The 22,751-nt window shown below is 35.3% G+C and overlaps 3 protein-coding genes and 1 pseudogene across 10 annotated transcripts; 1 reads left to right on the top strand and 3 right to left on the bottom strand.

Annotated features, from left to right (window-relative positions):
• Positions 1 to 399: 399 nt before the first annotated feature.
• Positions 400 to 5,725, bottom strand: LOC130988157 (uncharacterized). 3 transcript variants are annotated; one of them, XM_057911933.1, is made up of 11 exons: positions 5,222 to 5,725; positions 4,251 to 4,373; positions 4,044 to 4,140; positions 3,595 to 3,630; positions 3,058 to 3,245; positions 2,862 to 2,964; positions 1,690 to 1,871; positions 1,539 to 1,616; positions 1,185 to 1,287; positions 1,005 to 1,098; positions 400 to 897 (listed from the first exon to the last, which is right to left on the bottom strand). In XM_057911933.1, the coding sequence occupies exons 1-11, from the start codon at positions 5,533 to 5,535 to the stop codon at positions 554 to 556; spliced, it is 1,662 nt and encodes a 553-aa protein (XP_057767916.1). In that variant the 5' UTR covers positions 5,536 to 5,725; the 3' UTR covers positions 400 to 553. The 3 variants fall into 3 exon arrangements, with proteins under 3 accessions (XP_057767916.1, XP_057767917.1, XP_057767918.1); XM_057911934.1 differs by having other exon boundaries at positions 400 to 819; XM_057911935.1 differs by having other exon boundaries at positions 400 to 816; positions 5,222 to 5,719.
• A 902-nt stretch (positions 5,726 to 6,627) lies between these two features.
• LOC130988156 (uncharacterized) lies at positions 6,628 to 9,542 on the bottom strand. Its single transcript, XM_057911932.1, has 8 exons — positions 8,881 to 9,542; positions 8,244 to 8,381; positions 8,098 to 8,166; positions 7,938 to 8,009; positions 7,693 to 7,775; positions 7,480 to 7,611; positions 7,155 to 7,368; positions 6,628 to 6,821 (listed from the first exon to the last, which is right to left on the bottom strand). Exons 1-8 carry the CDS (start codon positions 9,304 to 9,306, stop codon positions 6,777 to 6,779), a joined length of 1,179 nt encoding a protein of 392 aa, XP_057767915.1. The 5' UTR covers positions 9,307 to 9,542; the 3' UTR covers positions 6,628 to 6,776.
• Positions 9,543 to 9,691: 149 nt separating this feature from the next.
• Positions 9,692 to 14,294, top strand: LOC130988155 (protein ALP1-like). 6 transcript variants are annotated; one of them, XR_009089991.1, is made up of 3 exons: positions 9,720 to 11,158; positions 13,768 to 13,951; positions 14,164 to 14,294. XR_009089991.1 is itself a non-coding variant. In XM_057911927.1 (2 exons), exons 1-2 carry the CDS (start codon positions 9,848 to 9,850, stop codon positions 13,420 to 13,422), a joined length of 1,392 nt encoding a protein of 463 aa, XP_057767910.1. In that variant the 5' UTR covers positions 9,720 to 9,847; the 3' UTR covers positions 13,423 to 13,702. The 6 variants fall into 6 exon arrangements, 4 of the variants coding, with proteins under 4 accessions (XP_057767914.1, XP_057767910.1, XP_057767911.1 ...); XR_009089990.1 differs by having other exon boundaries at positions 14,107 to 14,245; XM_057911927.1 differs by lacking the exons at positions 13,768 to 13,951; positions 14,164 to 14,294 and adding an exon at positions 13,342 to 13,702.
• LOC130988154 (calcium uptake protein, mitochondrial-like) lies at positions 12,228 to 15,586 on the bottom strand (annotated as a pseudogene).
• Between the last annotated feature and the right edge of the window lie 7,165 nt (positions 15,587 to 22,751).

The following is a 22,751-nucleotide window of genomic DNA, read 5'->3' as shown; positions in this document are numbered from 1 at the left end:
TGTTTGACTTTTATTACGTCAAAATAAACAGATATAAGATAACTAATATCTTCCTTGTACCTCAAAACAAACACACCCTTAATCTTAGTGTTTTGACAAAAGCATATTAACTGTTATTAAGTTTAAAATGCAAATTCTGAAGATACTTAATTTTCGATTTTGCATCTTGTTTATCTAAGCTTATTGAATATAGGAAACAAACAAAAAATTAAGAGACAATATCACTTTTTAGACCAATTATCACTATTTTTTTCAAAAAATCTAGACCACAATTTTCATATTGTCAGTATTGGACCTGATGAGTTGAAATTTAAAATCTAGACTGGGTGGCAGTACTCACTAGATTGTTGCGATTGCTGCTGAAAAGAAGACTCAATATTTGGTTTGAACTAAAAATAATGACTCAAAATAACTTAATTATTTAATTTTACTAGTTTTACCAACCACCATCAGATATAAGTCGAAAATCCTAAGTAGACTAGGATAATAACTACCATAAAGACTGTACACAAGGAAATAAATTAGGCCAATAATTTTTGGAAGATGGCACTTTCTAGGCATTCTCAGCAGAGCTGATCAGTGCTAAATACTCATTGATGGCTTCACCTTCTTTTGTGACTTCAATATCGTAGTCTGAGTAAGCGTCTGCATTTTCCAACTCCCCAGTCAGTTCATCCTCCATCTCTAGGTCCCGCTCCTCCACTGGCTTGTTTCGACTTGATGACCCTCCAACTTCGTGGCCTGCACCTACGCTATCTGTGCCGCCACTTTCTTCAGCAGTTGATCCACCAACTTGTTGGTTTGCGCCTGCGCTACCTGCTGCATTTGTGTTGGGTTGTGAAACTAGATAATTTAACGCTTGCTCTTCAGAGCCAAACGCACGAAGAGCTGCTTCCACTGAGTACAGTTAAAGAAGCATGGGAAAACTATAAGGAAACAACTTGATATGAAAAATGAAGAACAGTAGGCAAATAATATCGATAAAACTTGTGCATATTAGGTACCTGATGCTCTGTCGAAACCCAATGCTGCTAGATTTTCAGTCGCTGATTTTGTTTCTTCACGCAGTCTTTTTCTTTTCCTTGAAATAACTTCATTCTACAAACCAAGTAGAAGAATGATTGGAATTTGGAGGAGAAAAACAAATAAATAAATAAAATGGGGAAGTGCACATGCAAACTCACCTGTAAGGCAGCATTACTTTCAGGATTTGTTAAATCATCCAGAGCCTTCTCGGCATCATTTTCATTTCTTCGAAGAGCCTCAGCAGCGACTTCTTTCTGGAACCTGTGGATTGGACGATTATCAACATGTTTCAGAAAATGAGTGAGTTCCATACAATCAATGGTATTAACTTGAAGAAAAGACAAACAACTCATTCGTTATCAGTTTCTTTCTTAAGCAAATTAAATGTTTGGTAAGCGACAAGCTCCAGACAATAACCATATTTTCTTCCCTCCTGTCTAGTTCAGTGAAAGATTTAAGACCCTGCAGAGTTTTTGATAAAGAACGTTCTTACAATCAAACAGCCTACTTACCCAATGGAGACCAATTCGTTCAGCTTCTCTAGATTCACAGCTTTCCTAAGTGGAGTTGTTCCATATGTCTTTTGCTCTCTGCATACAGTAGTTGTCAAGACATTGCACTTAACATAACCAGAAAATTAGCATGATTAAGTCTAAAACCCACAAAATTTCCTTCTGCCTTTGAAGATCCTCCTTCCGCTTCTGTGCCCTTTTTGCTTTCTCCTCAACAAGAAAATCAAGAGCACTTCCAACATCCAAATTGTTCATGCGGAGGGCCCTCTTTGCTTCACGTTCTTTATACCCCATGCTCAGTAAAAAAGAAAGGGATTCATCTGGTACCTGAAGCTGTTAGACAGGACATATAATGTGAGATGAAACAGGTAAGTGTAAGAGGACTCCGACTCAACAGCATAATGTATTTAAGGACAGAACGACTTGTATGAAGAATCATGTTGACGGGAATGAGGTTGTGGACTCTATCCAAATGCACACAAATTTTGAACTTGTTCAGCACAAGGGATATACTCTACGGACATGTAACCAACTTTTAGTCACACTTACCTAGTTGAAGGGACCTGGTATTCTCAAGGTACTTTAATTTTTTACACGAGAAACTAACCAAAAACCATTACAAGGAAGATTCTTTTCAGTTACTTTCCAGAATCAACCTTGGGAGGTTCTAAGAGATAGAAACCTACAAATCTAGTCTCGAGCACAATTTCAAGTTGAAGGGAAAAATGCACATTTTTCTGCCAAGCAATTCTTGTCCTTTTGTTGTTGGAGACAAAATAAGTCCAGTTCTTTATCAAGTGGTAGTAGTCTTTCAAACTAAGTACAGTTTTCTCATCCGATCTCAACCCATAGCGAGAACAGTTGTCTTCACTCTTCAGTCACATCTTTAACTCAGGTTTCCTTTGTTTCTTTAATTTCTGTTTTACATCTGCTTTTAATTGTTTTGTTTCTTCACCCTTCTATGTGTCTGGACTAATAGGAATGCAACCAAGATGATATGCAAAGTAGTTTATTTTTCTTTGGTTGACATAGAGCCACAGCTTTCTTATATCTTGTCATTCAGAGAATGCTACCAAATTATGGACCAAGAGAGAGCACCCAAAATCGAGGAATAACTAATAATGAGAATAGGATAACCAGAAAACACTAGTAGAATGAAAAACCACTCTGTTTTCTTCCATGGTTGGCCATGGAGGAAGCGAGATTATGTTAATGGTATTGTCAAAGAGAATAATATCTATGTCAAAGACAAATACGAATGTACCAATTACTACCATAACAAGCATGGATGGGTATAAATAGAAAAGGCAGAGACCAATTAACCTGGAAGTATTTAGTTTGGGCTGAGCTCAAGGCATTCTTAGATTTTTGCAAATGACCGCGGTGATATGCAATCACACCTTCTAACAACTCCATCCTCAAGTGTCTACAGAATAACAAAGACATAAATGTGATGAATATGGGGCACCAAGGTGCTACAAAAGTAACAAGATAATGAGGGTGATGATAGATGACTCACAAAGCTAGCTCAGGGTAGCGACCTCCTTGGAGAATTCTGAGACGAGTAGATTCCTTTCCATGAGCACGCTCAATACCTTCCCTGGCTTTTTCAAGGCGAATCCCTGCTACTGATAGCCAACTGATATCACGGAGCATAAAATAGCACCAGACCATGTCTATTTGAAGAATTGGTACGTTGTCAACCATCTGCGACCCATACAGCAAGGCAATGTTACATAAGTATGCTGCATAAGATGTGATCTTAATAGCAGTCTTGCATCAATACTTTCCAAGTTCATTTGATATCCATGCCATCATATGTTTCTATCAGGATAGGAAAATAAAGAAGAACAAGACATATTAGAGAGCTATTTGATGTGATACATCTACAGTTTCTGATGTGGTTAGGAACCATTGAGTTTTTAAACAACTCCCAGAAGCAAATAATTGTTGATGATAACAAAGCTCAGCATGATTAGTCACGGTGATTGAATTCATCAAAATGGAAAATACTTTTAGCATATATACTATATCAGCCTATCATGAGAGGGCTCACCTCAATCACCTTTGGGTTGCACAGAGAAAAAGATTCCTACAAGAAACAAACTCCAATTTAATATGACAAATGGATGATAAAAATGCAAAATGAGATGTAAATTTCTTCTTTCTATTATTTCCCATAGATAGCAAGAACTTCAAACCCAGGAACAAGGTATTCAAAATCAAATAATGAAAATTGGAAATAATTCCAAGTTTTCCAGTCAGGCACTGAACCTTCAAAGTGAAAATGACGCTTCACAGTAGGGAATGCGTGCATAAGTTTTAAAAAGAATTAAGAAAATTCTACCTCTATGGTTGTTGAAGAAAAATTGCGGTTAAGTATAAGCATTATCAATAATAAAGGTAACCCAGAATGTTCAGGTATATGATATTGCTGATTAAAGGATAAGTTCCATCATTTTTTACTTTCGTATTGTGTTTGTGCACGAGGTAATATGCACTCACCTCACCCATGTTAAGCACTTCTAATGCATCTTTATATTGTTCCCTTCTCATTAGAGCTTTTCCATTTGCATGAAGCATAAGTCCCATCATTATTGCCCTAAAACAAGAAAGCAAACATCTTTAGAGAAACAAAAGCACCCTTTTAGCTGGTAGATAATACCTTACATTCAAACACATTCAACCAAACTATTAGTTACTCGATTTTACCGTTGGTCAGTCTCCGACCCCAACTGCACCTTTTGTCCACTCTGATTTTCAAGCTCTAGATTGAAGTCCTCAACAGGTAATGAACCATCCGCATGTCTGGTGGCCAATTTAGTGGCAGCTGTCCTGAGATTCCAGTAGTGTTAGCACATAAATAAATGCAAGAATCTGCTGGTTTAAATAGGGACCATCACATCAGACACTCTTTTAAATAGTAGGGACATACTGCAGAGTAATCGAGCTACAATCCTGGTATGACAATAGCCTTTACAACCAATCATACCAAAAATCTAAGCATAGTTTTCACCCAAATACCAAAAAGCATTAGCAACCGCATGCAAAAAAATTCAATTTACAATATCACAAAACTTATAGATATTACCACCAACCATTATAACAATGAAAAAGTATGCATTCACTGTGGCTATGCAATTAAATACACACATAATGGATTAGGGATTTTCGAGAAAAAATCTTCACCCATAAAAGAAGACTTGAAACAAATGAGCACAAATTAGTAAAAGAAGTTTGGGAGTTCAAGTTAAGATCACGGCACTCATCCAGAACCAATACAAAAGAGACACCATCAAACACGCATTCACACAATATCTAACCTTAAAAGAACGCAAGCATACACTCATCTAAGTACACGTCGCAATCAATTGTCATTGCTTTTCTCAAACAGAAACAAATAGTTCGCCAATGATTTATTCTTAAGTAATTTGTAATGTGTTGGAGCTATATAATCTATGAAAATGTTACTATTATGCTTGTTTTTAAAGAAAAAATGCCTAAAATGTACGAATATGGGGGGCTCCGCCACTGCTCATCTCGATCATGCAGAGCCCCCCCCCCAAAAAAAACCATAATCAGATGATCACGCAATCAAACACGCAGTTGAAGCAAAAGTCCACAAACCCCACGTCAAGTTAACTTCCCCAAAAACCCAAAATTAAACAGAAAGATCCGCTTACTTGAGTCTAGAAAGCTTATTGGCGCGCTCCTCCTCCGCCAGAAACTCGTCTTTGACGGACTTGCCGTCTTGATCAACGGAAACCTTGGCGGCGAGAATCCTGGCGTTGTTTTTGAGGCCCAATTGGGTCAACTTGTCGGAGCCATCGCCGTCTCTCAAGACTTTGCCGGCGCAGATGAGGTTTAGGCAGTTGGGGGTGGCGCAGCCGGATCGATTGGCGACCTCTTCGCGCAGCATAGAGACAGTCCAGTCGTCCAGTTCAACTTCCAACACCCCACTCCATGCGCCGCCAATTTTGAGTTTCCCCATCACCATCTTTATCTTTCACTTTGAATCGCAATCAACACCCAAGGGAAACAGATATGATGAGGGGTTTAATTTGTACGTTCGATTTCGTTGATGATGAATGGGAGTCTTGTTTGTTTCTTGAGGACCAAGGCTTTTATTTTGCCCACAATCAAGGGCCCACATCTCTTTTTTTACTATTGATTTTAATAATAATACTCCCTCCGTCCATGATTCAGTGCCCTGTTTGGCCTTTAAAAAATGTCCACAATTGAATGCCCTGTTTTGCTTTTTGTACCCTTTTACTTTCCTACTTTTTCTATATTTACTACCCTTTGCCACTAATGGACCCACCTTCAAACACCTTTTTCACTTTTATATTCTATATTTACTACACTTTATCACTTTAGTCAACTACCTTTATCACTTTAGTCAACTACCCTTATATTTCACCACAACACCTTTTTCAGCTTTCTTAAGCTCCGTGCCCACACCCAAATGGGGCACTGAATTGTGGACGGAGGGAGTACTGTTTTTTCCTGAAATTTATCTCTTCCTATATCACACTTTCGCTTTTTTTGTACTGATAACTGATAAGTCACATTTTTAGTGTGTCCATATGAATGAACAATATATGTGATTTAAATTTGTATTTACATTTCTATTTCATAAAATCATGTGTATTTGTAAGTGACACAAATTTTAAGAAATATTAGATAAAAATGTACTGTAAATAGAAAATGAGTCTCACTTTTTGAAAAGTTGAGATAAAAAATAAAGTGATTGTTGTTAGATAGTACATAAAAATGGAACTGTGTATATTCTATTGAAATGATCTAAAATGACTAAATGTTTATGTTTTTATGAAACGAAATATTATACTAGTAGTAATAGTTAGTGATCAATGTGGAAAGGTGGATCATCATGGTTACATATTGTTAAATAAACTAAATGTTTATATATATCCCAAACTATTATAATTATGTCAAGGGGTAGTTGTAAATAAATTACGAATTTGTACTAATTTTTGCAAATTAGACCTTATTTTTAAATATTTGTAACGAATACCATTTTTTTCTTTTAATTTTAACAATCACATGAAAATGTATGACCAAGACAACATGAAAATGACTACTACTTTCCATACACTACCAAAAACTTTACATTTATTTCAATGTAACATTACATCTTTAGCACAAATCAATAGAAACTCAGATGAAAAATATAGTATGTCACAACTCACGAGCAATGCAGAATCAAGATCCTCTGCTTCAGTCCAGCATAAACTCTTCAAGCCATATAAGCACTTCATTCCTCTTCTCGAGCAGCAGATGCAATATAAATAAACAGTGTCAAAAACTCTTCATCAAACAATTCAAAGCTAAGATAGCACATAAATGAGGTATAACGTAGAACAGCAAAAACTCAGCGCCGCATTAGGCCTTGAGATCGCATAAAGATCAATCGCCCTTTGCAAAGAAAGTTCAGAAAATTGGAGTCAAGCTCTCAGGTTTGGACTTGTGCATGAAATCAGCATTCTAAGCACGCTTTGTTAACTGATCATTCTTTCCTTAGCAGTCGAGCAGAGCAGGACACTTGAAAACACAGACAAAAGAAGACGACGAAGATAAAGTAGTACTATTTCTTACCATTGTAAAGCTCCATGTCCTCCCTGGATCGTTGTAACGCGCTAACAAACAGCCCTCTTTAGCTCTAAGACCGTCGCTCACAAGATTTTGTCTCAGGGCCTTTTCCTTGGCTCGAACAATATCCTCATCTGGCTTTCCACTGAATTTCGACACTGCAGCTACACCTTCTTCCACCTTCCTCAAATTGATTTCTGCTTCATTTGGAGCTGGCAAACTGCTCAATTTTTTTTAGCACCATTTATATACATAGAAAAAAATGAGATTTAGACAAATATATTTTTCAGAAAAGTGAGAACTAAGAGTGGCAGAGATGAAGAAAGTTCACCTGTTCATATCCTTCTGCGAAGGAAGAACTATTTGAATGGATACTTTGGAGATTTCCGGGTTGAGTGCTTGAGTAAATACAGGTGTTGTCATCGGTATCTTCTCTGCTGTAGAATTCTTCCCAAATATATACCTTATCAATGAATAATTACATCAGATCATCCACAAACGTAAGAATAAAATGATCGGCCACGACTGAGTGAAAAACCCTTACCCAGCCACAGAATTAAAGCCAGTTGAACCTGACAACTTGTCACCACTTGTTTCAACAACTATAAACGGATCATACTTTCTCACCTGCAGTTACATCTCAGGTCTAGTCATTAAAGATGAGTTCGAGTTATTGGTGAGCCAGAATAATCAATAGACTCGTAACATTCAGATAAAATGATGCAAGACATTAACTCAGTTTAGTGACATATATGTGAATTTGCATCAATGAGGAAAAGGAGTAGGGACCTCATAATTCGCTGTTCTTTTCAGTATCTGATATCTTGGTGTTTCCAGGTCCGGAGTCTTGTAAATCCAAAGCTACAAGTTGAAAACTTCCCCACAAAGTCAGGAAAGGATAAAACTAGGCGTAGCTGCGCATATTTTTAGAATTGTCACCAGACCAGACCTGCTTTGCCACATCCACTAAACCTTCTATAGAGAAATAGTCATTGTTCTTGATGGAATCCCAATAGTCCTTCACAAACAAAGGAACCACAATAAGCTGCACGTCGGTTTAAGTACTCTAAAATCTCTTGCACGACAAAAGCTTACCACATGACTGCAGAACTTCATGTTTTGAGGGTTAATGCCCATAACAGAAGTACCTGTGAAAACTAACTCAGGCTTCCAAGGTAAGAGAACAAACTTCATCACCATAGTCCACCTCGTAGTTATCTCATAAGGCCCTGTCTACACAAACTCAATCAATCACTGTAATTTGCTTTTAACCAAAATCATGCAAAATTTTACGCGGTAATTAATACTACCATAAGCTGTAGGAAATTTTATGCAGTAATACCATAACTTGTGCCATTAGAGTGTCTAATGTAGGAACATTTGATTAATTAATAAGTTATTTTTACCTTGCTTTGCATCCTCTGCAATAATATAAATCTGTATTTACAGATAACTAGTTTTAAAATTGCAACTGCAGTTTTTCCAAAGCGGTGTTTTAATAATCAGAAAATCGGAATTTCAGCTGGAATCAATAAATTCAACAGAAATGGGCTAAAATTCAGCTGTTATCTTGCATTGAATTATTTAAGTTTTAAGCAAATTTCGTTTTCTGAAGGTGGTTCTTAACAATTATACCTTGCTAATCAATTGCTCTAATACAAGAACAATTGAATCCAACTCTCTCTCTCTCTCATACACACACAGTGCACAATCAGCGACGGTAAAATCGAACCTGTTTGACCCAGTGCAGCTGGAAATTAGGGCTGAAAAGCTTCCTTAACATGGCGATGTTGAAAAGATAACCACTGATGGTGTCGTGCTTGGTTATGGGGTCTCTGAACTTGACGCGCTCGTCGTACGCCGTCGGATCGATTCCTTGATCATCGAACAGGTGGGGAAGGTCCTCGTACAGGAAATCAACCAACCGCTGCACGTCCAAGGTCTCGGGTTTTGGCGGGAGTTGTTCTTGGGCGACGCTTCTCACCCACTTCAAAGACTTCACTTGCTCAGTGGTTCTCAGCGGCACAAAGCTATTGCTTTTCTGCTTCCGTGCTGCGGGGAAAAAGGAGGCGGTGGTGGTCGGAAGCGAATGAAAGTTGGCGGCGCACCGCCGTGTGGTAGACCGTGGAACGGTGGCGGGGAAGTGTGAGACGGCCATTTGTGGTTGCAAAGGTAGTTTTTGGTTGTTGATTGATTAATATTTGGAGGATTTTTTTTTATTCTGCGGCTGTGCTTCTTCTAAACTAACAACATGAAAAAGAAAATAATACAAAACCAACAACATGCACCCATATCTTCTTGTATGTTTCTATGAATAATTTATATATGTAATTCGTCTTGAAAATTCATAATGCACTGTATGACTCGTAATTTATAATGCTATTTTTAAATTGGTACGTGGATTAATGTTTGAAATTAAAATGTTAAATTTGAGTTCATCGTAATGATGTGAACTTGGTTATTTAATTTATTCAATTTATAGTATTAAAAAACTATTTTTTTTTTTGAGAACCAAAAAAAAAAAAAAAACTATAGAAATGGGAGGAAATTGGCTCTCCCAATACCTAAAAAAATTAAAGTTTTTTGCATATTTGGTAAGGTTCTAAAAAGAAAAAAAATTGGTAAGCGGGCAGCTGCCCCAAACCGGCAAACCCGAAGAAGATCCAAGCGGGAAATTAAATCGCGCACCGCCACCGGCGATGACCATCGGCGGAGCCACCAAGAGGCGCCGCGGCCGACGGAAAGGCAATAGGAAGAGACTCAAAACCAAGCCCCAATCCAAGCTCCTCCACCCCCAATCCAGCCACCACAAACACCTCTCCACAGCGATCTCCACGCTCATCTCCGCCACCTCCGCCACCCGCTCCTTCCTCCTCCGCCACGACCTCCACCTCCTGCCCTCCCAAACCCTAGCCCTAGAATCACTTCTCTCCTCCACCTCTCGCTCTCTCTTCCACCTCCTCTCTCTCGTCTCCATCCCCGCACCCCCTTCCCCCACCCCGCCCCTATCCCCGCCACCTCAGCAGAACTGGTTCGACCGCTTCATGGCCACCTCTCCCGATTACGATCCCCGGTGGGTTCAATTCTTCAACCTCTCCAAGCCTTCCTTCACTCTGCTCCTCCGCCTCCTCACCCCCTCTCTGACCTCATCTCTCCACCCCCTGCTCCCAAATGCCGCCCTCGCTGCAACCCTCTTCCGATTATCTCATTCGGCGTCGTTCTCCGCCGTCTCGCGCCGCTTCTCTCTCGACTCCCGGACTGCCTGCACGGCGTTTTACTCAGTCTGCAGAGCCATTGTAGAAAATCTCGGCCATTTGTTTGAATTCAACTCGGATATCAACAGAATCATAGTGGGGTTTGGGTGGATTTCTCTGCCCAACTGTTGTGGCGTTCTGGGGGTTGAGAAGTTCGAATTGGAAAGCGATTTGATCGGCGAAAACAGGCGTTTGCTAGTTCAAGCTTTGGTGGACTCGGAAGGGAGGTTCCTAGATGTCTCTGCTGGCTGGCCGGGGAGCTTAAAACCCGAAGATGTGTTGAAACGATCAAAGCTGTTCTCCGGGGTTGAGGAGTCCAAAGAGTATTTGAATGGGCCATCTTTCAATTTGAACCCTAGCGATGCAATTCCTCAGTATATTTTGGGTGAATCGTGCTATCCGCTTCTCCCTTGGCTTCTGACACCGTATGGTGGCAAGAATAGGGAGTTGAGCTCTTCGGAAATGGAGTTTAATGGGGTGCATTGTAAAGGTATGGAGTTGGTGGGGACGGCGTTTGCCAAGGTTAAGAAGAAGTGGAAGCTTGTGGGGAGGAAATGGAAGGAGCAATGCATCGAGGCTTTCCCCTTTGTCATTGTTGCTTGTTGCTTGCTGCACAATTTTCTCATCAAGTGCAGCGAGGTGTTGCCGGAGGAGAATGCAGAGGGTTGTAAGGAGACGGTGTTTATGGAGTTTGATGGGGAGGACAGTGAGAGTGGGAAGAGGACTCGGGATGCACTCGCTTCACACTTGAGTCGGGTAAGCCAGAGATCGTAAAATCTTGTAGCACTTGTTTCAGATGGGATAGCTTGTAACGTTTTTATGTTCAACTGCTCTAAATTTTGAAATGCATTTCTGGTGCTGTCTTTTGTATCTTGTGCTTAATTTCATGGTAGGTTTATTTCACCAATAAGATATCTGGAGTGTGTTGTTCAAAAATGCTCTGTGTTTTGCTTAAGAAAGAAAAGAAATGTAAGAGAAGTATAACTAGCACCATTGACAGATTATGTTCATTTTAGGATCTGAAAAGGTCGTGCAGGTGTCCGGTATCCTGTGTAGGGTAGGAAGGAGCACTTGGAGATATAAGTCGAATGCCTTTAGGTTTTGATGTGGTAACATGGTTAATAGTGGTATGGAATATCCAGTGCACATGAGGGGGGATCCACCATTGATGCACGGGTATTGTACCCTGGTTGTGAGAATTTATAGTGAAACTAATACTAGGAAATAATACCAGTTAGTTGAAATGGATGCATTCTCATACGGAACTGTTCAAAACTTTGAAGAATTCCCTGCAGAAGCTATGGGTTTGAGCTACACTATGTTCCATGAACTCGAGAAATATGACGGGACAAAGTGCACTGACTACTGATGAGCTCCTTTGTGAATACCTAATTCCATACATGTAACCGTCCTTGTTACTTTGTTAGTAAGTTTTTGAGATCCATGGTTCAGATTTAATGTCTATGCAAATCGTTGGTGCCATAGATGCCCACAAAATAGTAGTCCTCTGTATCTGTTTACCAATACTACAAGTAGTCAACTAAATTTTTTAACTGCTGAAGAGTTGAATATGCTTTCTTCTGATATATTAATTGTAAGAGAAGTATCTCCCTTTGTTTACTTCGTTTGAGAATGTTCTTGGGACCTATACGGGTCAATATTTTTCTCATGAATCTCAGCTCTCCAGATTCTTGTATTTAGTTCATGTAAGCCAGCTGCCAGTTAGATCGATCCTTCAACATAGATTAAGAATGTCCGCTCTGCTTCAAACAGAATTTAGTTGTTTATATTGAACATTAAAATTTTTGTTTCATGCTGCCCTGGCCCCTTGCGCACTGGATGCTTATTGTGACATTCAATTTTTGCTGATAGTTTTGATAGTTATATAGCTAATGTTCCTTAAAGTAATATGACAACCTCAATAGTATTCTCGTGGGTCTTCCACATCACTTGGTTGTGATGCTGACAATAAATAGTTTTGAACAGTATAAGTACAATTGAGTTACATTTATTGATGCAGCAGATATGGCTGCTTATAGAGAAAGATATATTGTGGTGTTCTATGCTATGAGAAAAAATCACGAATCATATAAACTACTTAATAGTTGGAAGTCTAAATTTTTCGTGTCTATACATCTTCACGCAACTGTCTTACAAACTAGACTACATTCCTGCAAAAATAGTTGAATACCACATAAAAAAAGATGGCAATAGGTACATGCAGTTTTCTATATTGAAGAAAGGGTGACTGCAATTCTACAGTTATCACCCCTGTTTCTATACAATATACGGTTGTCGCCATTCGATCAGAACAACTTCTTTGAAGAACAGTTTCTTGTGCAGTCTAACCAGCAAGATATCAGACCAGCAAGGCCTGCCTCCTGCGGCTGAGAGATGTCCATTTCTCGTCTCTCCAGAACTCTCAGGAACTCGTCCGAACTCAAGCTCCCATCCCGGTTCAGATCAAAGACATAGAACACCAGATCAACCACTTTGTCGGAGAGGGAGATGCCACAAACCTTCCACAAGAGTTTTGGAATCACTAAGTGAGAGAATAACAGCAGGTTAAATCTAAGAGAGAAGAGGGAATAGTTTTATACTTGATAAGCAGCTCTTTTGAAATCCTGCTTCGACAGTAGGCCGTTCACTCTGCCATAACTGAAGAGGGCTATAGAGAATTGCTCCAATCTTTTCCGAAGCATTGCGAAATTCGCGAATTCTTCAAATGTTACGCGCAGGTGTCTGAGGGAGGGATCATTGTCTAGCTCGTCGGCTTGATCAAGAAACTTGTCTATGTATCTCATGTCAGCAGATGCAACCATTGATAACACAAAATCTTTGGCAGAGATACTCCCTTGTGACTTGAAATCATAATGTGCAAACTCCAATCTCAGCATCTGTTGATAGAAAGTGCGTTCATCACATCATCGTCTGTGCAGATACTGATGGGATATGAGTTGAAGGGCATCGCACGAAAATTACATCAAGCATGTACCTGTACTACTACACTAAGTCACTAACCCACGGATTTTGCGACTGGCGACAATTGGATGTAAAACAGTGGGTCCAACTGCTGCCTGTCGCAAAATCAAAGGGTTAGTATAGTACATAGGCATGCCTGATGGAATTTCCCGGGCAGTCATACCTCATTTTGCAAGTCTCTCAAGAACTCTACGAATCTGTCGTGTTCGAGGCGTCGAGTCCCGTCTTTGCCGAAGAAGTACTTGACGAGACCCCCTTCCTCCACAGAACCCGAAACTTTCATCCCGATCCTCATGCCATCTCTGTGTGAAGCTCCTTGTCTGTTTCGGCTACGCATAAGTGTCATCACCTTTTTGAATTCTATCTTGTCTATACTTCTGCAGGGAAGTGCAGTGCGGAAAAGTTCAGCAAACAACTCAAAAATAAGGTATGTTTCCTTAACCATTTGTAAATCGAGGTGAAGTGATGATCTTTTGCTATCAGTTGTATTGAAGAAGAGAGGGTCAGAGACGCGCCCGTTGTTGTCAAGGTCAAACATTTTGAATGCAACAGAAAAGCTTGATTCTGGTATGCTCAATATTGTGACAAAGAAGATGTACCTGTTAGAGCAAAGAAAAGTTAAAAATTTTAAACATTCAGAAAGCTGGTTTGATGTGATGAATGTAATGTGATAGTACTAACTCTGGAAATGATATAAGGCCGTCGTTGTTGGTGTCAAACAGCATAAAGAACTCAGATGGAGGACAATGCAGCTCACTGCTGATGAGTTCGCCTTTCAGGTATCCACCTCTAACAACGTCTGCTTCGGATGGAGGAAATACGGGAACCACTGCTCTCATCAGGTCTGATGCAGTCATGTACACTTCTCCACAAGGGGGTTTGAACGATGCAAAGTACTCGAACACCTTCAACGAGCATACTCAATTGATTAGGTATGTTGCAAAAAACCAAAATGTGCCCACATTAATGTTCTTCTTGCCTTTTACCATCTGCTTCAACAGATAGATAGATCAGGGGCTGATATATGTGTTTATTTTTATAAATTCTGCTACATCTTTTTACAGGTACAGTACCACTAGTTGCTTACTAAGCCTTATCTATCAGCATCTTGTATGCAGCAACATGAAGAGATATAGAACAGTTCGACAGGTGCATCTTAACATCTTATAGGCATGCAAATAATACGTTAATCGTAGCATAGGCAATAAGTTTTACCTTTTCGGGAGGGCTTCGTGTTCTTATCCGTTTCTCATACTTGAAGAAAACTTTTCTTCGGTATGTATCTGAAATTATAGCAAGGAACATAAATCTTGGATCAAACACATGGAGAAGTCGAAGAAAAATGCTAATTGTGTTGTCATATATAATCATCAATGCATACTTTTTCGACCTTTTCTCTCTTTATTAATACCATCTCTTATTCTTTCTCAAAAATGCTTAGCTAGAAGTTGAATCCAATTATTGATGACAGAAAATTGATTGTTTCCATTATTAATGATGGATTAACCTAATCAGTTGTGCATATTAAGAAGGGAAGGCCATATCTATACCTTTAAACAAGAAGGTAGGCGTCTTCTTGTCCTGGCTCCTCCCTCTGCGCTCCAGAATCAGCATACGACTGGAACGAACCTCCACCGTAGAACGAAGAACAACAATAAAGGCCTAAGCTGGAGGCAGCAGCAACCACCACCCCATAAGAAACTGATCTCAGAAACGACGATTCATTCCTGTGGGATCTTCTCGATGATTCCACCAACGAGCTGTTTGATTCGGTGGAAAGGGAACGGCGACAACTCAAAGTTTTGGTTGCAACAACTCCAATCTGTGCTTCGGTTTTTCTCAGTGCAGATGCCCAAGAATGCATAGTATGCATGTAATATTGCACTTCCAAATGTGGAAAAATTTGCAGCAGGGAAAAGCCTTATAAAAGAGGTTCGTTTGTGATTTAATTGTGTGGTTGTAGTTGTGATTGTGATGAGGTGAGGGAAGTAGAAAATTGTAGGGATTCAAGTGACCGAAAATCAAGGTGGTATCAACATTTGGTATTGAGACTTTTTCTTAACGGTATTCAAGGTAGTTTGGTTTTATCAACTACACTACATGCATATATGTATGTGTGTGTATTTTTCAACACGCACATCAATTTGTATTAATACACATATAATATGTTTTCTCGAAAATAAAACTTATTATCAACTTTTTAGATTCTATGCACATTGACTGGTTGCTAGTAGTAATTAAAGCTGTCAAACGAATAGGGCCGGGGCCGGGTCGAAAAAATTGTTGTCTTTCTCAAAAGAAATCTGATATTTTTTTTTTTAGAATTATAAGAGGTATTTTATATTATCAAAATAAGCTATCCTTACATCACACTAAGATGGAAAAATTATCCACATACATGTAGGATTATTTTAGAATTACAAGAGATATTTATTTTTATTATATATATATATATATATATATATATATATAGAATTACAAGAGGTATACTATATAATTAAAATAAGCAATCTATATATTATATAAAAGAGCAGTTTAACGACTATTTTTTTCCGTCGTAATTTAAAATTTAGTTATTTTTAAATTTTGGTTATTACATATCAATTAAATTCTACCAAAAAGTGTTAAACAAAAAAGATTCTACCAAAACGTGGGTAGCAGTTTTTTGTTTCCAAGTTAAAGTTCTTTTTTTTTTTCTTTTATTGTTTTTTCAATTTTTCTTTCTTTCTTTTTAAAAATCCTGTAATTTAAATAAAAATAAAATATTCAATATACATGTCAAATTAAAGATCATGAGATTAGCTTTAATTTGATATATAATAGATATAACATAGATTTAAAATAATAAAGATATTAAAATTTAAATTTTCAAATTAAATTGTCTTCTCTCTCATCTCTCTTATTTTACTTCTTTTTCTTAAATGATCTATTTTCATTTGATATTTTGTTTTATTTTTTGTTATATCATTTACTTATTTTTTTCATTTCAATATTTTTTATCTTTTGTTAAAAGATTTATCTTCTTTTTTGTGCATAACATGTTTAAGTATGATTTCATAGATATATTTGTAACTTTTTTTGCTACGATTTCATGAAAATTTTAAGAATTTTTAAAATTTCAAAATCATACAAAATAAATTATGATAATTCAAAATTTTTAAATATTTTTTTTAACTTTCCTCCCTACTCTTTAACGAATTTTTTAAACCCTCCCTCCTTAATGAAATGTTTACTTTTTTCTACTAATTTTTTTTCTATATTTGTATTTATTTTTATTTTTGTGTTTTAAAATGTAAAATAAGTAGATACCATGTTTTGTGTTTTACATATTATTTTAATTCAATAGTTTAAAATATAAGAAAGGTGAAGGAAAATATATTGGTTCATTATATAACTCTCTTTTCTAAATTATATTAATTTTAATATAACTTTGTAGATGAATAATTAGTTATAGATATAATAAAAATATAATTTCAAATATAATTTTGTTATTTATGTTTGTGTTTAAAAAGATTTATTTATTTATTATGACTTGTAATATTCTATAATAATAGTAATACTAATTTTATCAAATAATTTTCAATTGTTTAATAACTATAATTATCATTACATTTTATATAAAGTCGAAACTTTACATTTTCAAATTTGAATTTTCATTGAGTAAATGATGTTGATTAATTATTTTATTTTTAAAACATAGGAGTAGTATTTAACATTTGCTTATATTTTATTCTCTTTAATATTTATATTTATTTATTAATTTTATTTATATATGTCGTATAGTTTCGATGCTTGCCGTGCATCGCACGGACACGGACGGGCGTACTAGGATAATCAAAATAAACAATCCGCTCTACACCAAACAAAGGTTGAAAAACTACCTACACACAGATGAGATTATTTTAGAATTAAAAAAAGTATTTATTATATAATTTTTTTTAGAATTACGATAGATATTTATTATATAATCAAAGTAAGCAATCCGCTCTACACCACACAAATGTGGAAAAACTACACACACACGCAGGTGTGATTATTTTAGAATTAAAAGATGTATTTATTATATAATCAAAATAAGCAGACGGTCTACACCACCGAAGGTGGAAAAATTACTCACACGTAGTGGGATTGAAACCAAGACATTTCACAAAGGAGAGTCTTTTTGAGTGCCTCAACTTTGGCACTTAAGCTAAGCCTCATTTATAAAAACTAGTGATTTCTTACTTTTTACATTGCATTATCATTTTTATAAGATATAAAAGCGTAAATTCATTTATAACAAGAGTTTGACAAAAACTTGGGTACAATCGGCTTTTATAAGATATAAAAGCGTAAATAATACTGTAACATTTTAAAATGTTATAGTGCCATTTAAAATATTATAGTGTCAATTATAGAAAGTGTCATTTATATTTCTGAATAGTGTCAATTATACATATTGTCATTTACAATGTTATAGTGTCATTTATACGCAATATCATTTGTATAACATAATAGTGTCAATTAGAGACAGTGTCATTTGTATAATCGAATAATGTCATTTATATGATTTAGATCCGAATGTGGATTCGAATCAAGATACGGGTCAGGATTTGGGTGCAGATCAACTTTGTTATACGTTACACTCGATTGTAGCCAAGACCACCTCCAAATTTTTTTTGAGTTAATAGAATTTTTGGAGATTGTAATAGACTTGATACCAACCTTGCTAGTTTTGTGCAACTAGATCTATATAGATTGTATCGGTGGTTTTCTTTTTTTGTCTAAATCTTGTATTTGGTAGAATCTATACTCATCATTTATCATTTACGATGCATTCTCTTTGATTGTAAATTTATCATGAGAAAAAGAGGGATAAATAAAATTTCACCATTTAAATATTTTATTCTTCTTTCTTTTCAATACAGAGGAGGGATAATATTATCACACCAAAAATAGAGGTATAATATTTTGTAGTGAAAAGAAAGAAGTGGGAATTATCACATATAGCCATTTTTGTTAAAAACATAAGTTTTATAGCCCTAGTTTATAATAGATAAGTTATATAGCCATTTTAGGCTTAAAAGACTATAACACCCTTTGACTTTTTTGAAATTTCGAGTACTCGATGGTGTACTCGATGGCACCATCGTGTACACCATCGAGTAATGAAAAAAATGAAGATTTTCTACAACACTATCGAGTAATCGAAGTACTCGATGGTGTACACGATGGAACCACGAGTACTCGATGGTGTACTAGATGGTGTACACGATGGCGCCATCGAGTACTCGATGGTACTCGATGGTGCCATCGAGTACACCATCGAGTACAAAAAAGTCAAAGGGTGTTATAGTCTTTTAAACTTAAAATGGCTATATAACTTATCTATTATAAACTAGGGCTATAAAACTTATGTTTTTATGAAAGAGGGCTATAATAAGATTTCTCTCAAGAAAGAATGAGTAAGGATCAAATTCTATTTTATTGAAAATGAGGGAAAAAAAGAAAAAAATTTAAATGATGAAATTTTATTTATTTCTCATTTTCTCATGATAAATTTACAATTAAAAAAAACGCACTCTGCGGATTCATTCACTTACGAGTTAAAGTTATCTAAAGATTTCATATTTAGATTGCTTTTTCGATATCCTGTGAGAAGAAATACTATTATAAATATCCACAATCGTATTGGTGCATACAAAATATCGATCTAAATGATTTATAGGATAATAATAATAAAATTAATTAAAAAAATTATATGTTGTACGAAAGAAAATATTATCGATTATTGGAAAGGTTTAGTGTATTCTTCTTTGATTGATTCTTTGGCCTCGACTTTTGAGTAATTTTGCCGATATGTTCTCAATAATTCTGTATTTTTAATTTATCTATATTATATATATATATATATATATTATAAATATATATAATATAGGGGAGGGATAAAATAAAAACACTTCTTAAAATATAAAATATAAACAATTTTCAGCCATTAGATCATCAAGATCTACGGTTGATTCGTAACCATATTGGATGAATTCATGTGTATTCTACATAAAATTTGTACATTGAAAAACGTTTTTATTTTTATCTTAAAAAGTGTTTTCACGGTAATCCTTCCCATATATATATATATATATATATATATATATATATATATAGGGAGTGGATCAAAAAAGAATGCTAAATGTAGAGAGAATGAAGAATCAATCCTAATCATTAAAATTAGTGGATCCAACGGATCACATTGATGCGAGTGTTTTAATTCCAAAAGGATATGTTAGTAATTGTCCTATATAGTAACTACATATGCCTACAATTAAGATAGTGCGAATCTTTATATTTATGGAAAATTGGTTCAACTAAATCTTTACATCAATTTAATTTAAATTGTTGCTTTCTTTGTTCCCTCACATATTTGATTTCTTTCGGCAATATCATATTAAAAAATAAAATTATTTATTTCAATTGATGATTCTCGTAAAAAAATTCAATCATCATTTACATCAATTTAAGATTGCTGCTTTATTTGTTCTCTCACATATTTTATCTCTTTCGGCAATATCATAATAGAAAAATATATATATTTTTTATTTCTTTCAATTGATGATTCTAGTAAAAAATCCAATCAATATATTTTTATTTTATTTTATTATTATATTGAAATTGATATTTTAACATCATATGATTTTTTGCGAGAAGAATAGAATTCTACTTATGTTCATCATTAAAATAAAAAAAATAAAAAAAACTTAACGAATATATATTTGTTATTTAAAAAATTTAACGTGTATTTATTTGTAAAAAATTAAATTAATTCAGCTAATAGGTCCATATATATGATAAAAAAAATTTCAAAATATTTATTATGTTGTTCATCAATTTTTCCTCTATATTCATATAAAATATATTATGTACGAGTTATTTAGTGACATTGACATGTTCAGTATTGCACAATAATTATTCATCAAATTAATTGAGTTGTTCATTATATTATATACGTTATTCAATATATCATGTGTATTATTCTGCACAATTGGTATATCGTCCACTGATTAACTCGTTGTTTGGAAGTTCTAATAGTTTAGGACCTCACAATAATTATTCATTAAATTAATTGAGTTATTCATTATATTATATCGGTTATTCAATATCTTATGTTGTTTAATTTTCTATATAAGATATTTTATGAAAACATATTGTTATAAAATCTAGATCTACATGGTATTCTTGTATCTTTGCAGTATTGTTACGAAGAATGTATACTTCTGATTTTGGTACGACCAATCCGTTGGCTCTAAAGTTTGAATTTTACATCCTCGACGTTTTGTTCCTTGGCCAAGTCACCATCATTTTTCTTCGATGATCCCTCTCCACCCTCGTTGTCATCGACCCTTCTAGTGTTTACCTTAAACCCTAACATTCAACGAAATCCATTCCCATATGTACTTAATTAGGTTATAAGATAGACTCTGAATAACTTATCAAATATACTGAACAACAAGACGACATTTCCTGAATAAAGTTACAAATATTCTGAATGTAAACTACTATTTCACTGAATAACTTGACAAAATTGAACAAATAGCTTACGCAAATACTCAAATACTCAAACAAGACAGACTCTGAATAACTTATCAAATATACTGAACAACAAGACGACATTTCCTGAATAAAGCTACAAATATTTTGAATGTAAACTGCTATTTCGCTGAATAACTTGACAAAACTGAACAAATAGCTTACGCAAATACTCAAACAAGACAGACTCTGAATAACTTATCAAATATACTGAACAATAAGACGACATTTCCTGAATAAACTTACATATATTCTGAATAATTTTCTTATATATACCCAACTACTACGAATAAATCAACAAACAAACTGAACAAAAAAGCAATATATACTGAATATATAAACTTAGCAAATATCCTGAATAACTACAAATATTTCTGAATATCCTCATAAATATATTGAATAACTTTATATAATATCAGTATTAGTGATATACAGAATGTGTACGCAAATACTCAAACAAGAGCAATTTTAGCAATCAACTATCAAATTGGAGAAAAAAATGAGTTTGTTGTGCGCACTTCCACACAAATTCTTAGCAAGTGAGAGAAAAGAGGGGTACTCAAATCCACCTTTATGAATATCGATGGAGACAAACACCGGCTCCAAATCCGTATTCATCTTCTATGAGAAACTCTTTTATGAGCCACAAGAAACTGGTGAATCTGCGGATTCCACAGAAGACAAACAAAGAATTGAGATCGCGCATGCGATAGCGACGATCAGCCACAGCACGTAGCTCGCCATTGATTCTTCAATTTCAAATTGTATTCCTTCGTTTTCTTTCATTGTCAGTCGCCTCCCTCCACCATTATTAAATAAACCACGAAAAAAAACTCTAATTTTTGTCCAGAATTCTTCCATTATTCTTCACAAAAAATTCGAACTGTTCAGAAAATTTCGAACAAGCAAGTAAATAAAGTAAACACTTACACTCTTTTCACGGAGCGCCGCCGGAAAACCACACGATTCAAGTTGCAGGTGATATTTCACACACCAGAGTGGAATCGCCGCTGCTCTGTAGATGGGTAGTCAACGTTTCTGTATGCCTAGGGTTAGAGACGTGGTGGAGGTGGTTGGTAAATGGAGCAAATTAAGGGATTTATTTTTGGCTGATTATTCAGTAAAAAATATGATACCAATTATGACCTTCACCGAATTTACATCGAATTTTTCAGCCCTTTAATTGAATTAAAAAACTGAAATTATGAAAATTCAAAATCTGATCTTGACCGTGGATTTCTATCGAACTAGTGGTTAAGATATGTTCTTTAATCTTTACTCTAAAGGGATTCTTTATAGATCTCAACCCTATATATATATATATATATATATTCTCGACAATGCTCTGCTACTTGAATTCTTCAAAATTGTATGATTGATTCATTGATCATTAGTCATTTAGTTGAACTAGCATTTGCATCCCGTGCAATGTACGGAAAATATTTTTATATTTCTATATTAATATAAAATTAGTATCAGCTTAATTATCATGTGTATGAATATAATATCAAAATAACAATTTTAACTGAAGACATTTAAGTTGAATATTGAAAAAATAAAAAAATTAAAGAAAATTCACAACATTAAAAACAAATATTATAAAAAAGGTAAAAAAAATAATAAGTTAAAAAAAGATTTATTCAAAAAAGATGTGAGAGGAGAGAGAATTTTAAAACAATTTAATCTTTAAACAAATATAACTGTTACATTTTAAATTAAATATTTATATAAAATATATCAAATTAAAGCTCTTATCGGGATCTTTAATTTGATATGCATATTAAATATTTTACAATTAGTCAAA

This window comes from Salvia miltiorrhiza, chromosome 6 (genome assembly GCF_028751815.1).
Source record: "Salvia miltiorrhiza cultivar Shanhuang (shh) chromosome 6, IMPLAD_Smil_shh, whole genome shotgun sequence".
NCBI lineage: Eukaryota > Viridiplantae > Streptophyta > Magnoliopsida > Lamiales > Lamiaceae > Salvia > Salvia miltiorrhiza.
This window is presented reverse-complemented; position numbering and strand designations above follow the sequence as displayed.

Coding starts and splice junctions, on each gene's coding strand:
- LOC130988157 (XM_057911933.1), bottom strand. CDS start 5,535: ATGGTGATGGGGAAACTCAAAATTGGCGGCGCATGGAGTGGGGTGTTG. Junction 4,374..5,221: donor AATAAGCTTTCTAGACTCAA/GTAAGCGGATCT, acceptor CTGGAATCTCAG/GACAGCTGCCACTAAATTGG. Junction 4,141..4,250: donor GGGTCGGAGACTGACCAACG/GTAAAATCGAGT, acceptor TTCTTGTTTTAG/GGCAATAATGATGGGACTTA.
- LOC130988156 (XM_057911932.1), bottom strand. CDS start 9,306: ATGGCCGTCTCACACTTCCCCGCCACCGTTCCACGGTCTACCACACGG. Junction 8,382..8,880: donor AGCTGCACTGGGTCAAACAG/GTTCGATTTTAC, acceptor GAGTTTGTGTAG/ACAGGGCCTTATGAGATAAC. Junction 8,010..8,097: donor TAGTGGATGTGGCAAAGCAG/GTCTGGTCTGGT, acceptor TTCAACTTGTAG/CTTTGGATTTACAAGACTCC.
- LOC130988155 (XM_057911927.1), top strand. CDS start 9,848: ATGACCATCGGCGGAGCCACCAAGAGGCGCCGCGGCCGACGGAAAGGC. Junction 11,159..13,341: donor TCGCTTCACACTTGAGTCGG/GTAAGCCAGAGA, acceptor TCGTCTGTGCAG/ATACTGATGGGATATGAGTT.